This window comes from Penaeus monodon, chromosome 38 (genome assembly GCF_015228065.2).
Source record: "Penaeus monodon isolate SGIC_2016 chromosome 38, NSTDA_Pmon_1, whole genome shotgun sequence".
NCBI lineage: Eukaryota > Metazoa > Arthropoda > Malacostraca > Decapoda > Penaeidae > Penaeus > Penaeus monodon.
The window spans coordinates 2196795-2211794 of record NC_051423.1 but is presented as its reverse complement, the minus strand read 5'-3'; the positions used below and the strand labels follow the sequence as shown (position 1 = coordinate 2211794).

Genomic DNA, 15000 nt, shown 5'->3' with positions numbered 1-15000 from the left:
AAAAAGTGCGGCTTATATACCGTCAAATTAGTTGTCAATAATCTATTACAGTATTTAATCATCATATATTTTCCGTGCTTAATTTTGCTGCAACTTCCTCTTTTCAAATCATTAACGTATGACAGTTGTATACATACATATTTTTTACTTCTTCTTCTAGAACATGCTTTTGATTTTGTGCCACACCCAAGAAAAGGGTATGTGAAAACTCCAGGTCAAGGTCTCATGCACGATAACGGTAAAAGAATTTAACATGAGTTATGCATAAGCCAGGCTGCGGGTGCGCGCCCTTCCAGCCGACTCAGCTGAGTGAGTACTGGCCACACTACCGCATTAGCCCGCGGCCTGGTATGCATGTTCCTCTACAGACACAAAAAGTTAAAATCGTTTATTTCTCTCTGTATAATCAATTGAGTAATAGTGCAGAATACAATTAATGGCTGGCGATACAGACATATTACGCAGACATGAGTGTTCATTCTTTCTCTTTGAACTGCATGATTTGGATCCCGTAGAGTGAGGCGTTTTGAATGAGATTCCAAAGCGAAATTCTTGTGCCTCTTCTTGGTTTTAATTTCATGAACTTTGACATCTTCCAGCCACTGTATTAATTCTGTAAGAAACTCATGATTCTGTTCTTCCCTTTCTCGTGATTTTTTAACAATAAGTATCCAACTTGGAGGTCATGGGGTATTTTGGGGGATACTGAGAAATCTGAACATCATAAAATCAAAGTAATCTGGTTAGTCTCACCTGGCGGGACCGATAACCCTTCCCCTCTCATATCCTCTATTTGTCTTTAGAACTGTACTCAGATTTAGGATATTCAGAGTAGTGTAACAATTATCATAAATGACCAAAAAAAAGATGTTCCACTCGTTAATTCGTTCACATTCGGACATATTTAATCCCTGTACCAGCAGCTTGAATTAATACCGAAAGTCAAGAAATGCATTTCGAAAGGCAAAGTGGCTTGCGTTCTACTTTCAGCTTCCTCTTCCAAACACAGCAAAAGCCATAATCAGGCCAGCCTTCACTTCCGTCGCTCTCTCTTTTCACAGTCAGCAGACACCGGGAAATGGCTGTCGTGTGATAGCACAATGCAAAGCGCGAATCATCCACAAAGCTCAAAAATCCAGGATAAGAAGCCACGAAGAATAGCTTGAGCACGCGACCGTGGCAAACGAAGGTATCATGAGCCAAGGTCTATATCGGTATGCATAGAGCTTGTCCGGGGCAGGACACCCAGTTCCTGTCCTGCGTGTCCGTGGATTGGCGAGGCTGCTGTCCGGGGCGACTCATTTGTTTTTAGTGCAACTGAGGCGTTCTTGACGTGGCCTCGCTGCATGTTTTGCCTCTTTCTGTGGTTTCTCTCTGTCAGACTGTCGTCATCAACCGAAATCTTTATGCCACACACAGATACATACATACATACATACACACACACACACACACACACACACACACACAACTATATACATAAATATATATAATATAATATATAACTATAATATAATACATATATATATATATATTTCAGAATTATCTGTGCTTTGCAGATAATTCGCTTCATTGCTAAATGCATCAAGATCCACCATTATGTTTTCCAGAGACTCAGAGAGAATAGCAAGTCAAGTTCGGTAACATTGATATGTCAGAGTTGCTCCATAGTGGCTTTGGACAGTAGCTCTGCCTATTATCCAGCCCACGCTGGATAATAGGCAGAGTGTTGGTGCAAGAACTCAGCCTTGCCTCACTCCTGAACTAACAGGGAAGAAGTTCGACAAGCTCCCAGCACACTTTATGGCACTTTCAGTACTGTATACAGGCTTGCTATTAATCCAATAATCCTTGTTGAAATTCCTGTTAGTCTCAGGATCTCCCAGAGTGATTTGCAATGAACTGGATCGAACGCCTTCTACGACGGCGTTCTACAGTGACTCGAAGTGCCAGGATACGGTCTATTGTGGACTTAACGGGAGTGAATCCAGATTGGTCCGGCCTCTGGTGCCTCAGCAGGTGGTCTCTGATACGTCTCTGAAGGATGTGAGCGAAAAACTTACCTGGTATACTGAGCAGTGTAATGCTTCATCGGTGCTGACGTTGCATCGATCCCCTTTCCCCTTCCAGAGAGGGATGACCACACCCCTCAACAGGTCTGGGGGGATGGTACCAGTCTGCCAGATGGCAGCCAGGACAGCATGCAAACCCCTCACCATAGGTTCACCACCAGTATTTAACAGTTCAGCTGGGATGCCACAGATACCCCCTGCTTTACTACTCTTCAGCTTGGAGATCGCCCCCCCTGACTTCAGTTAGGGGGGGTGGATCCATACTGATGGGTGGGTCTGGCAAAGGAATCTCAAAACTACCGACATCTGAGTTAACTGTTGGTGGATCAACTGGTACAATTGCTCAAAATACTCAGCCCAATGATCCTGCACCTCAACAGGATCTGAGACATGCTGGCTACTTACTGAGCAGACTGCAGTTACCTGTGAGGATGGCTTGGAGTTCAGGTTTCTCAGGGCTTGGTAGGCAGGAGGAAGGTCATTTACTAAGAAATGGCCCTCTGCAAGATTTCTGATAAAGTGTTCCTTGTCCCCTCTCAGCAGTGACCGGATCCAGGACACCAGGGAACGATGCAAGTCATGATCAGACGGGCCGTGCAACAATCATTTGTAGCTTCCAATGTCTCCTGTGAGATGAAATTTTGTCTTGCTCTTGGGCATTCACCTATCAATTCTTGAACAGCATCGAATGTTTCACACCTGGAGGTGTTCCACAGCAGTACAGGGTCCCTCAGTTCTCCAACTGCTGCAAAATAATTAGTGATAGCCTCAGCAAACTCCAGAACACACTCCCCCTCCCTCAGGCTGTCCACATGCAACACCTTAGGGTCACTGGATTGCCAGGGAGTCTTAAAGTGGACTTAGAGGGTAGCCATAACTAATCTATGATGAGTACCAGAGAGCTTGGCACTCTGAAATACCCTGCAGTTCTGGATCTTCCAGTGAGTGCTAATGAGGATGTGGTTGTTCTCCTTGGCCACATTACCTGCATTTCTATACCATGTCCAACAATGTGGGTCAGAGCACTAGTACCAAGAAATCCTCAATTTCTAGGAACTTTCAGTCCTGGTAAAAGTTATTCTCGCTGTTGGCATTATCTCCTGTGCCATGAGAACTGACAGACATCTCGTAGCCAGCTTGATCGCAGCCAAATACCGCATTGAAGTCACCCCGAATAATGAGAATCTCACTTGAGGATAACTGTCTGTAAAACTTCTCCTTCATGTCAAGTTTACAAACTTCAGTAGGAGCAATAACAGACATGAAGCCAAATGCAAGCTTCAGTCTTAATGCCATTATATGCTCATTGACTGGAGTGGCCTCTACTACCAAGGGCTGAAGTCTGCTAGAGATGGCTATGGTAACCATCACTGTGACCCGACCAGTAATAAACATAGCCACCCATACTGATCATGCTGCTACCAGATCTCGTAATGATAAGAAATGATACCATCCCTTACTTTTTCTTGTTTATATTTCAAGTGAGTCATGCTAAGCTTGCTGACGCACAGATATTAGAGAGGAATATCCTAGAAGAATAATCCTTTGAATCCCTCTTGAAGACAACCCAGAACATCCACACAAGTCAAAGCCCACAAAAATGAAAATGGGGAACTCCAGTGATACTGAAGAGCAAGGTGTCTATTTGGCCATTGGGAAGCTGTATGCTTCTGGAGGATAAGCCTTGGAATGGGTTGATTCTGCTCTCTGGTGGTGAATAGTACTAGCTTTTCTATATTTTTTTCTGCATTTCTCTCGAATGCACTGACCTACCTGATGTTTGATATATGGTAAAGGATGCAGGCTTCTCTGTTTTTAAATTTCAGGGGGTGCTGGCCTCGTAACATTTTATTGGCGGGTGCAGACTCTTCAACTTAAAAACAAAACTAAGAAAAGTCCCTTCCCTATTTGCTGTATAAAGGAAGAGGTCTTCTAATAAAAGGAAGAATTTATATTATAAAGCATTTCTATAATGTAAATCTATGTGAACAGATAACTTAAATAAATTAAATTTCTACAACCAGGTACTCAAACGTTCTACCATATTCCTATATAAACCCACAAAAGACTGATAACATAACATAAAATGTGATCTACAAATCAAATGCAAATGACTTCTTGATGTTCATAAGGTTGATAGCTGGGTGATCATCTGGTAAAAAACAAATTCCCTTAAAAATGCACAAAACAAATATTTGATGCAGTCATTCCATACTATCACTGTCATCATTTTACAAAATCCTTCATCTACATATTACATCACACACAGCATAATGCCACTGATACCATGATGATCCAAATGGTCTTTTCTGAACTATGAAGATGGGTCTTTAACAATAGGCATAAAAAAAACATCTTACTGTGTACTTTTGCCCCTTGGAGATATTGTAGTCATACAGAATAACAATTCTATTTGTATCGACTAACATGACATATTCCACTAATCTTTCTCCGTCTAGCACTCGTCCAACGAGTGACCACAAAGTTAGGCTGAATCATTACTATGAAAGTTTCATTACTTTTTATTTTTATCCTATACATTAAAGTTGTAAAATCACAGCATATTCAAACAAAACATTTTAAAAATTCTTGCACTTGTATAAATCACCAGTACCAAGACCAGAGGCAGTTTTACATATATGTACACCAATCTTTGTACATTTTACTGTATGGGCAGGCTGGTGGGTGGGTGGATGTGCATGTGGAGTGTGTGTTTGTTCATCTGTTTGGCTTGGTTTGTGTTTACCATTGAAAATAATTCTTGGGTATCTACAACAGGAGGAGGCTTATATCTGTGCCATCACAAGTCCATACCTGAAGGTGATTTCTGTCTATTTATACGGACTTGCTGTTATTTACAGTTTGGCAGCTGCCAAGATAACAAACATTTTTTTAATACTGTACTTACTGGAAAATTTTGTAATAACACTATCATGATGCATAGATATGACCATAATATTCTTTATTATTACTATTATCAAACATACTTTTAAAGATATTTTTCAGTCACTGAAAAGCTGTCAACCAATCTATAAAAAAACAATCACTTTACACTACCATAATGTGAACAATTTCTTGTATTACTTAAAATCCCATATCTGTGCTCAGGATGAATGATAATTCAAATAAAAGACAAAAAGGCATACCACAAAAAGTATAATAACCATATTCTATTGTACATATTACAATAACATAAATCTTTGATTAGTGTGGTATCCTCTTTTTGCTTCATAAATCTGGCATTTTATTCCTTTTTTCCTTTTTGATTATCATATCTATCAGAGGGGAAGTAAACTAACAAGATTAAATACATCAATATCACTAATTTCTAATCAATAAATACATACTCTCATTTTCATTCCCTTGTTGCTGAATAAAGATCTTGCAGTCTCACATGAATCAACTGTTTTAACCCCAACAACTACATTACTGCCTGACCTTGAGAATAATTTACAAAAAAGACTTACTATTTCATAGTAATCATAGATCTAAATGCCAATGTCCAGTTATCTTCCAGGAATAACTGCAGTAAACAGTAAACTTTGGCAACTGTATGGACTCCCAACTAAGTGACTTGCAATCAGCGTGACCAGTGATCAATATGATCAAGGAATCAGAAGGCCCTTGAAGTCTGAGGTCCGAAGTCTCAGGAACCGACAACAAACGTCACCTGGATTCAGTATCATTCAACCATGAAGATGTTGCTGAAGTGAGAGGAGCACATCCTGTTCACTTCATCTGAAACCCAAAAATAAGTCATTAAATCCGTGAACCAACTATTTTCTGGATGAGGGGGATTATTTTCAAGAATATATTTAACACAAAATTAAAATACTAGCAGTTCATAACCAAAAGAGTACATGGTGGCTAAACCTGGTAATAAGGTTAACTGGATTAAAGGTCAGTTCACAGTGGAATAACATTTATGAAAAGACACATGTTGTACACAAGCTTGTGAAGTACACAGTACAAGTACAAGAGTAAAAGTACAAGAATAAAAGTACAAGATAAAATTAGTACAAGAATAAGAATTAATACAACAATCACATACACTCTCAGAAAGAAAGAAAGAAGAAAAATTATTCAGACCTGCTACATTTTCACAATACCTGTAACTTCCACTAAGTTGGCATTTTTGTGACTCACGACAACATAAAATTCCCGTCCGTCTCCACATCGACCGACGACCCAGTGATCTTGGGAGGTTTTTACCACCAACTCACCACTATTACACCTATAATTAAAAACAGAATCAGTTGAAAGACATAAAGGAAAAAATGTGGCTGATGTCTCTTCCAAGATGAAAAGTATCAATACATAGTTCAGAAAAACACTCTTGTTTCAAGGATATTTAAACCTGTGAGACAGAGAAGTCTAGAACTTCTAGACCCTAAATTTGCAGGTAGAACGACCTCTGGCGTCTTCTGCCACGTTTACAATAATGATGTACAAAAAGAACAGAAAACAAGCAAGGCTAAAAAAAAAATTGCATCAATGAAATAGAAAAAAAAGAAAGAAAGAAAGCGAAAACTCAACCATCTTTCTGATATTTATTTACCCTGGATAACAGTCATACCTAATTGGCACACCTATTGTATGGATTAGTATGAATATCAGTAAGAAGTTATAATGATAATGATAAAATAATAATAATAATAATAATAACAATAACAATAATAACAATAACAGTAATAATAATAGTAATAATGATATTAATAATAATAATAATAATAATAATAATAATAATAATAATAATAATAATATAATGATAATAATAATAATAATAATAGTAACAATAATAGTAATAACAACAATAATAATAATAACAATAATGATAATAATAATAAACACTTACCAAGTAATCTATCCATATATATGATCCACTCAGTAACAAACCCATTCAAAATAATAAAGATCATTATCAAAGATGGAAAAAATAAATTAATATGAACACTAAAAGACAGAAACAAACAAAACATAGAATAAGAAATAAGAACAGTAGATACAATGATAACAAGGTAGAGGAAAAACAAAAGAATGGGAAACACACACTCTAAAGTTCAAATCGAGGCAGAGACATGGAGCATATCAACTCTAAGGGACAAAATCAGTACAAAAATGAAGTGAAACTAAAAGGAACAACAAAAATAAATAAAGAAAAAAATGCAGACTCACAAAGAAATAACCAATAGCAGAATGATAGAACGAGAACAGATCAGGCAGAAACAACATATTGTGATAGAGATCACGAATAACAATATAAGCGAAACATCACCTTCTACATTAGTTTTTTAAGATCTAGGATGACATGGCATAACCTCATCAGGACCCGCTACGGGACGATCTGACAAACAGATGATGGATAGACTGGGAAAGACTGCACCTTACCAATCAAGCTTAGTCATGAAATGGAGATCACAGAATAAACTTTTTCTCTGCGCTTTTAATGCCTTCTCATTTGGAATCGGAAGATCACAAAAAAGGACAATTAAACATCACGTCTTTACATTGCCAGTAAATAGTTTACTTACTTTTATGTCTGTGCATGTCGCTATGTGAAACCTCCACAGTACCCAGTCACCAAGACTACCGAAATATTATTATACTAGGGAGAGCTTGTTCGCTCTAGTTCATGGGATTTTTGTGAGCCCCTATACATAGCTAACTGACCAAAACTCTGTGGTTTGCTATAAGAGGATTAACTGCTATCTGGGAAGGGAAGTTCCAGGGAAGTTTCAAAACTTGAGAAAAATGTCAGTGAGCACCGAAAGAAAATATTCTGATATTTACTAGGGTAGCTTGTGCTACTATACAGAAAGGGATTAACCTCTTACTGTCAGGCCACGCCTATAGCATAGCCGTCATGACAAACAGATTCATCATGATGGGTATGGCTATGACAAGAGCGATTCAAGCTAAACATAGCGGATTCCTGGGCCAAACGGCAGGACAGTTGCCAGAAGTCACTGGAGTCAGTGACACCGAGAGATTTCTGATACTGTCGTTGAGGGGTTAAGTCTTGTGACTATATGATATAACAGTAATCAGCCACACAGAAAGCTTGACATTACATAACTCCCATTTAAACTATCTTTCCCATAAAGAATTTTTCTTTATAGAGAATATAAATAATATCAACAATAACCAAAAATAATTCACAGGATAATAATAATAGAGATAGAACTGATAACTAAAATATTGACAAAATTTCAATACATGAAGTTACCTGGTAAAGTGAGGCAGACGGTAGCTCCTGCAAGGGTGTATACTAACAAATGATATGGTTTGAGGTCTCGACTCTCGTTGTGTGCGTGTATCTGGATGCTGGGCGTTACACCTATTCCAACGAACCTAAGACATCAAAGCAAGGAAAGAAATTACTTAAAATTTCATTCTCTTCACTTCACTTATAAATTTAGCTCAAGACTGTGATGAATGACAACTTAAAATAAAAAAGGAAAAATGGGGAAATATAATCAATGACAAGTTATAACCACAAGATCCAAGTCATATCAAAGAGGCTACTGATAAATGACTTGAAAGTATAATATTTAATCTAGCAAAGAAAAATTAGTACAATAAAGTTTAAGTCAGGCAAAATTTCGTGAGGAGAAGGAAAAGAAAGAAAGAAAGAAAAAATCAAGTAATGTACATATAATTAGCTTAAAAATACTAAACAGCCAACATATAAATCATGCTACATATATTTACATTACATCAATATCATCTATCATATAATTATACTTTTATTTACAACCTTTTGAAGACATATTTCACAAACAAGTAAATATGATAATACAAAATCAAATTTCCTATTTCATTTTCCCAAAGATTGTGTAATTTATAGCAGAAGAAGAATAATGAAAACAGAAGGGAGAATGAGACTAAGAATAAGAATAGTAAGTAATAGTAATATGAAAAGTGGAACTCTGTTTTATCCTAAAGAATTAAAGAATTCCTGTTAAGCAGAATAATCTATTCTTTAAAATGTATACTGTGTGCTATTTAAAGTGTGACTGAACAAGGAAAAAAGTTACTGATGATAGTCATAATATCACAAAGCATAGTTAATATCACAATCATGCACTATTAAGACAAGTCTGTTAGTGATCAGGATACTGAAAATCATGCATCTGTATATTAGTTTCATAAACAATTGTAGAACTCCTACTTGATATTCTGCCCAAACCACAGAACACAAATCATCTTTAGTATCTATAACTTTTTGTCCTGTAATTTATAACTTAATCCATATCTACAACGACTCCTGAAAATTCCTGAACAAAACACAAGATTCACTTAAAAGCATCCAGATTTTAAAAGCAAATTGTAAATGTAAAAATTAATTTTCTATACTCTATATAATAAATACCAAATACCAAATATCTTCTACAGAACAGCTAAAAGATATAACAGTATATAACAATCCTCCCTGACCAGGCCTCAAGCCTAGGTCACTCCAGTGTGGTCGTGTCGCATGGTTGGTTTAGTGCTGGCCCTCCGGTTTCATACCTGGAGTGACCTATACACGAGGCCTGGTCAGGGAGGATTGTTATATACTTATATCGATGTGGCATTACATTATTCCATCTTTCATATAACAGTATCTATAATTTTAACCACCATGCATGAGCACACACACACACAAAATAACTAGTGTGGTAAAGTAATTCACAAAAGAATGATATATCTTATATGCCTTGAATCATGAAAGGTAACTTTATTTCATAGTTATGACAATACTATAATAGCATAAGCTTGCATTTGTAAAAATACCAGAATATTATGGCAAGGTATTACAAATTAGTTGTTCATGATTAACATATTAAGATAACACACACAAAAATCACAATGATATAAATAATACTGTGTACTGGACAAATAACTGTTACAGCCTATGTAAGTGGCAGTGGTGGTGGACATATATCAAGGATGGCATCTTACATATCCCTAGGATTACAGATGCCTCCATTTTATTTATTTACTAATGATATGACAACACCCCATTATCTTTTATTAAAAGTTTGTGAATGGAAAAAATGTATGATTGCAGTTCACCACACACGCACACATAAGAATGATGCGCTGACTGCTATATTGTGAACAGTATAATCTTGTGAAACACAAAACAAAATTCATATCTTTAAAACGTGCATCTCACAAATAAAAGTTACATGGTATGAGAATAACAGTGGTTAGACTTATTCAGCCATGTGCAATGCACACATACACAAATGCACCCATTACTGCCCAGTAATTCACAAAACTGACTGTTTATCCTTAAATATAATAAAATTTTGAATCTAGTGTCCTTCGGTAACTTTTGCTACCAAAGACAACAGATTAAAATGATCCATAACACACACACACACACATGCAACATTGCTACTTTAACTCCACCACCTTAAAAACTTACTTGATATTCTTGTTAAATTTAAAATGCTGCTACTCAATTCACCGTATCTTCAAAAATAATGATAATAACGAAAAATAAAAAAAAAGATAAAACAACGAATCCTGTGCTCTAGTCTTTCCACAAGGGCCATCTTGCCGGAGGCCTCCCCACCAACATGCACAACACACTACAAGTACCTGCAGCCAGGATCCCTGTACCTGGAGAGATAGCTGGAAGCTTTGGAGGGATGGCCTGCTGAGCTGCTACTCAAACACCCTGGCAGCAGCTGATTGTTCAGGTACTGGGAGAGAGATCGCAGGTCCTCCATCCCCAGACCACACCTGAGGTTGTAGTTCCTGATTAGTCTGAATACTTCCAAAAAGAAGGACAGGCAGAAGGTTAAGGATGAGATCAGAAAAAGGAGGGAGAAAAATGAGAAGAAGAAAAGGGAGAAGGAGAAGAATACAAACAAGAAAGAAAAAGAGAAGAAAGTTGGATAGAGAAGGATATGAAGAAGGGTGAGATGAAAGGAAGAAATATAAGGAAAAAAAATTGGGGTATAAGGCCTTTAAAGTTGGTCATGTGTATGTATCACAAATGATATCAGTTAACCCTAAGGTCTTTATACAAACATCCACACTTCTTGATGAGAAGAAGGAACTCTAAGTCCAAAGAATCTAAATGACAAAACAATACAAATGAAAATAACTAGATTATCTTTATTTGATCAAAACACCACAAGGTGCAAACCGTTAACAATACTCTCCAGAACACACCAGACAACGTGATTATTGTAAAAGAAAGCTGTGTGGCTGATGCTGGGGAAGGAACCCTGAAGGAGTGAGAGACAGCAGTGGATCCTCAGGAATGTCTGTCTGTCAAGGGGAAGGAATGATACTCCTGACCACACGGAGAGGATGTCGCCTCCACTGACTTCCACCGAAGAGAGGTACTGAAAATGAGAAATTAAAGATAAAATACTTCCTTAAACATTTGCACCTATGTGTTTTTTGGCTAATTTCTACACCTCTGAAGCAGAATAAAGCCTATCTTACGAACTGTGACTCAACAGATAAGCTTACTTGTTTGTCGCTGGATTATAAATATTATGAATTATTAGCATAATACTTCCTGACATCAAAATGCAATCTTAATCAATCAGCAAAAACAAAAACAAAAACTATAGAGAACTATCAACCCAATGACCATGGATTATGTTCTGTCCCCTATATTTTTTTGTGAATTTTGTTATATACAGACGGCTCCATATGTGCTCAGCCAGCAAGGAATCTATCAGTAGGCCCTGGTGACCACTCCTGAAGGCCTCATTCCTTGAATTGGTGGGAAAAGGTGTTTCTCTTACTAATACTATTAACATTGATATTGTTATCATCCTCATTGATATAATGATTATTAAATTGTTAATAATATATTACTAACATTAAAGACAATAAAATAATACAAATGAAGCTTTCCAAAAAACAAGGAAAAAGGTAAACAGGTGAGATGGGTAGGACTAATAACTGACCCCTTGGTGATTAAACACATGTAGAGCCACTTATGTGTAAAGGCAATAGATGAACTTATATCACAGTGGGCATGGCATGTATTCTTAACATCTGTGCTGATTGGGTTAATAATCCTCAAATTATCATCAAAAACTTCTACCCATTAAAAATTACTGCAATAAAAAACACCATAAAATAAATACGTACACTACTAAAGAAACTGTTTAGCGTGGACTTGAGTGCCTGTAATCCTGAACTCGTCTGGACCCTAGTGAAGGATGCGTGTTGAAGCGTGAAGGCACGGTACATGTTGACTAGCCGCGCTCGCAGGACCACATCTTGAACGCCCTCACTCTGGTATTCCCGCACTGGTCCTGTGTCTCGCTTCTTTGTGATCCAGCCCACCGATACTGTCTGAGGAAGTTGAAAAATATGAATGTTTAGATAAATGGTGGCTATTAAAGTCTGTTTTAAGTATCAGGGGATTAACTGGTGTTGTTCTCATCATTAAATGAGGAAAATGTCAACCAATAAATCACTCGCACAAAAGCTATTAAACCCCGTTCAGTGCATACAAGGGGCCTATCAAGCATGCCTCTATTCACTCTATGAAGGAAACATCACTTTATAAATATCTGCAGTGAGAGGCATCCAAATCTGCTGTGTCTGTTAAGAGAGATTCCAAAATTCCAGTTCTAATCACTGTATGAACAGTGTTTCAAAACAAACAAACAATCAAACAAACAAACAAACAAACAAACAAACAAACACACACACACACACACACACACACACACACATATATATATATAAAACATACCAAAACCATCCAGATATTGGGTTCTGGCTGGTAAAAGGCTTGTCTAGTCTTCTGCGTGTGCACAGCCTCACAGTCACCATCTTTCTTGAATGTACTGTAAGAGAAAGTAGTTTAGTTCTTTCTTTCATTCCTAAGTAGTGGTATTCCCCTTAGAGTGTATTAGTCTCATTGATCAAGACCATTAATCAAGTTAGGCTTATCTTAATATCATGTACATAGATTGTTCCTGTACTTAATGACAATTTACAAATTTAAACCACAGTGAGAATATATTTTCATAAGAAATTCATCCAAATGCTAGAAAAAAACATGATGTAAAAAAAAAAAGTCAAAAGAACAATAAAGGAAGCTTTTCAACAAGAAGCTCAGGAGCTGTTGTAACCTCTATCAGTCTCCGGGTAAAAATGCACAATATTTTGTCTTTTTCTCTGAATGGAAATCACTTGGTTCTTTTTTTTGTGTGTGTAAGGATAAAAATGAAAGGAAACATCTAAAACTATTTCACAGTGAAACTCTTGCCTATCATGGCTTCATAAAACTGTGCAAGACTAGCCATAATTTAACCAAGCAATTTTCTTTACCCTTTCCATCTTATTTAATGCTTATATAAACACTTAAAAGAGATATGAGACTGAATACACTCTTTTTTATTTGCAACTTTACAACCTTGTACAAACTAGTTTTTCATTAATTAACCATGGTATATTGCAAGGCAACCCATACTTGTTAGTTCCTATAGCAAGCTACACTTACTTGCATTTACATACACTCTAGTTTATTAAATACTTGGCCTAAAATATTAGGAATAACTCTGATGATTAGGCTTAAAAGATTATTTATCATAATAATTTCCTCTATTTGGTAACTTTACCTCTCTATATGTTTTGATACATAACACTGCTGCTTGGTTTGTATAGTTTTACTCTGGTTTATGAAATGGTTTCAGGAACCCATCTGCACAGTAAAGAGGATGTCAGTATGTCAACCCAATAGGATGTTCTCTCCCATATGATGTTAACAAAATGAAAACTATCCATTTCTGCCCCCCCCCAAAAAAAAAAAAACAAATTATGCCTCTGCTCTCATCTTTTGGTAGTGTATATAAAAATTTATGGCTGGACAAAGGTATTTAGAAAAGAAGAAGAAAGTACACATATAAAATCTAATCAGTAAATAGCAGAAATTGCTTTTATAAGTAAGACCCAAAATACCTTGAAAATCTGGTAATAGCTTCTGCCAGCCCAACATGACGGACTTGTATGTCTATCTCGGTAGAACTTGGATGGTAAAATAATACTTTTTCATGCTCCTGAAAAAGATGGATCACTGTCAGTTACCTTGTCATCATGTATAGTCTCTCTTCACTTAGTATGACAATCATATGATAACCCCAATCAGAATGATCACATGGCAGTATCTGCAAGAACTCATGCCCATAAAAATGAAAATAATGGATAATACTTTAAATTTAGCTTAAGGTTTACTCGATTTCTCAAAACATGTCATACCTATTTTGCACTAGAATTCATAAAGCCAAAGTCACTTGTTTCCTTGTATGACCTCCCCCCCTCAAAAAAAAAAAAGGAAGAAAGAAAAACAATTGCAATTTATTCTCTGAGGGATAAAATTAACAAATTATGTAAGGAATCTGGAAGAGATATCTTAGCCAAGTGTCAGGCAATAGCCACTTAGATCATTTCTGAAAGGTACAACTTGGGTTATACAGTGTTATGCAGAAGCTGAACAGTCAAAATGAACTAGTAATTTCTCAAAATACCTTCTCATAACTGATCATGATGATTTTGGTATCAATGGATTCCTCTCACCCTCTAGCACCATCATCATCATCATCAAGGGATTAACGCCAACAGGGGTGCATGGCTGGTTCCACCCTTCGCTTCCAGCCATGAGGGTCCCTCATGGCAAGTCTCCAAGCAGGTCCTTAGCCCATCTCTAGCTCCTCGCGACAGGTCTGGTCGAGCTGCCCAAGCCATGACCTCCTAGGTCATCCTACAGGCCTCCTCCACCCAGGATTGTCTCGCAGAAGGACAACCTGATGAGCAGGGTCATCCACAGGGAAACGAGCTAGGTGCCCAGATAGCCTGAGTTGGCAATCCCAGATTATGCAAGTAACAGGTCCCATAGCAGTCTCATGATGTAGACTCCAAGACACTGGATAGCGTCCAGGTTTCGCTTCCACAGAGC

The 15000-nt window shown here is 37.2% G+C and overlaps 1 protein-coding gene across 1 annotated transcript in view; it reads right to left on the bottom strand.

Annotated features, from left to right (window-relative positions):
- Positions 1–4578: 4578 nt before the first annotated feature.
- LOC119597134 (vacuolar fusion protein CCZ1 homolog) overlaps positions 4579–15000 on the bottom strand; it is a 12155-nt gene continuing 1733 nt past the window's right edge. Inside the window, exons 2-11 of the mRNA XM_037946638.1 lie at positions 14007–14104; positions 12796–12889; positions 12183–12389; positions 11244–11419; positions 10665–10808; positions 8285–8423; positions 7945–8070; positions 7743–7781; positions 6182–6407; positions 4579–5810 (exon numbers count right to left, since the gene is read on the bottom strand). Coding sequence (XP_037802566.1) covers positions 5755–5810; positions 6182–6407; positions 7743–7781; positions 7945–8070; positions 8285–8423; positions 10665–10808; positions 11244–11419; positions 12183–12389; positions 12796–12889; positions 14007–14104 — 1305 coding nt within the window. The 3' untranslated portion in view covers positions 4579–5754. The remainder of the gene's footprint in view (positions 5811–6181; positions 6408–7742; positions 7782–7944; positions 8071–8284; positions 8424–10664; positions 10809–11243; positions 11420–12182; positions 12390–12795; positions 12890–14006; positions 14105–15000) is intronic.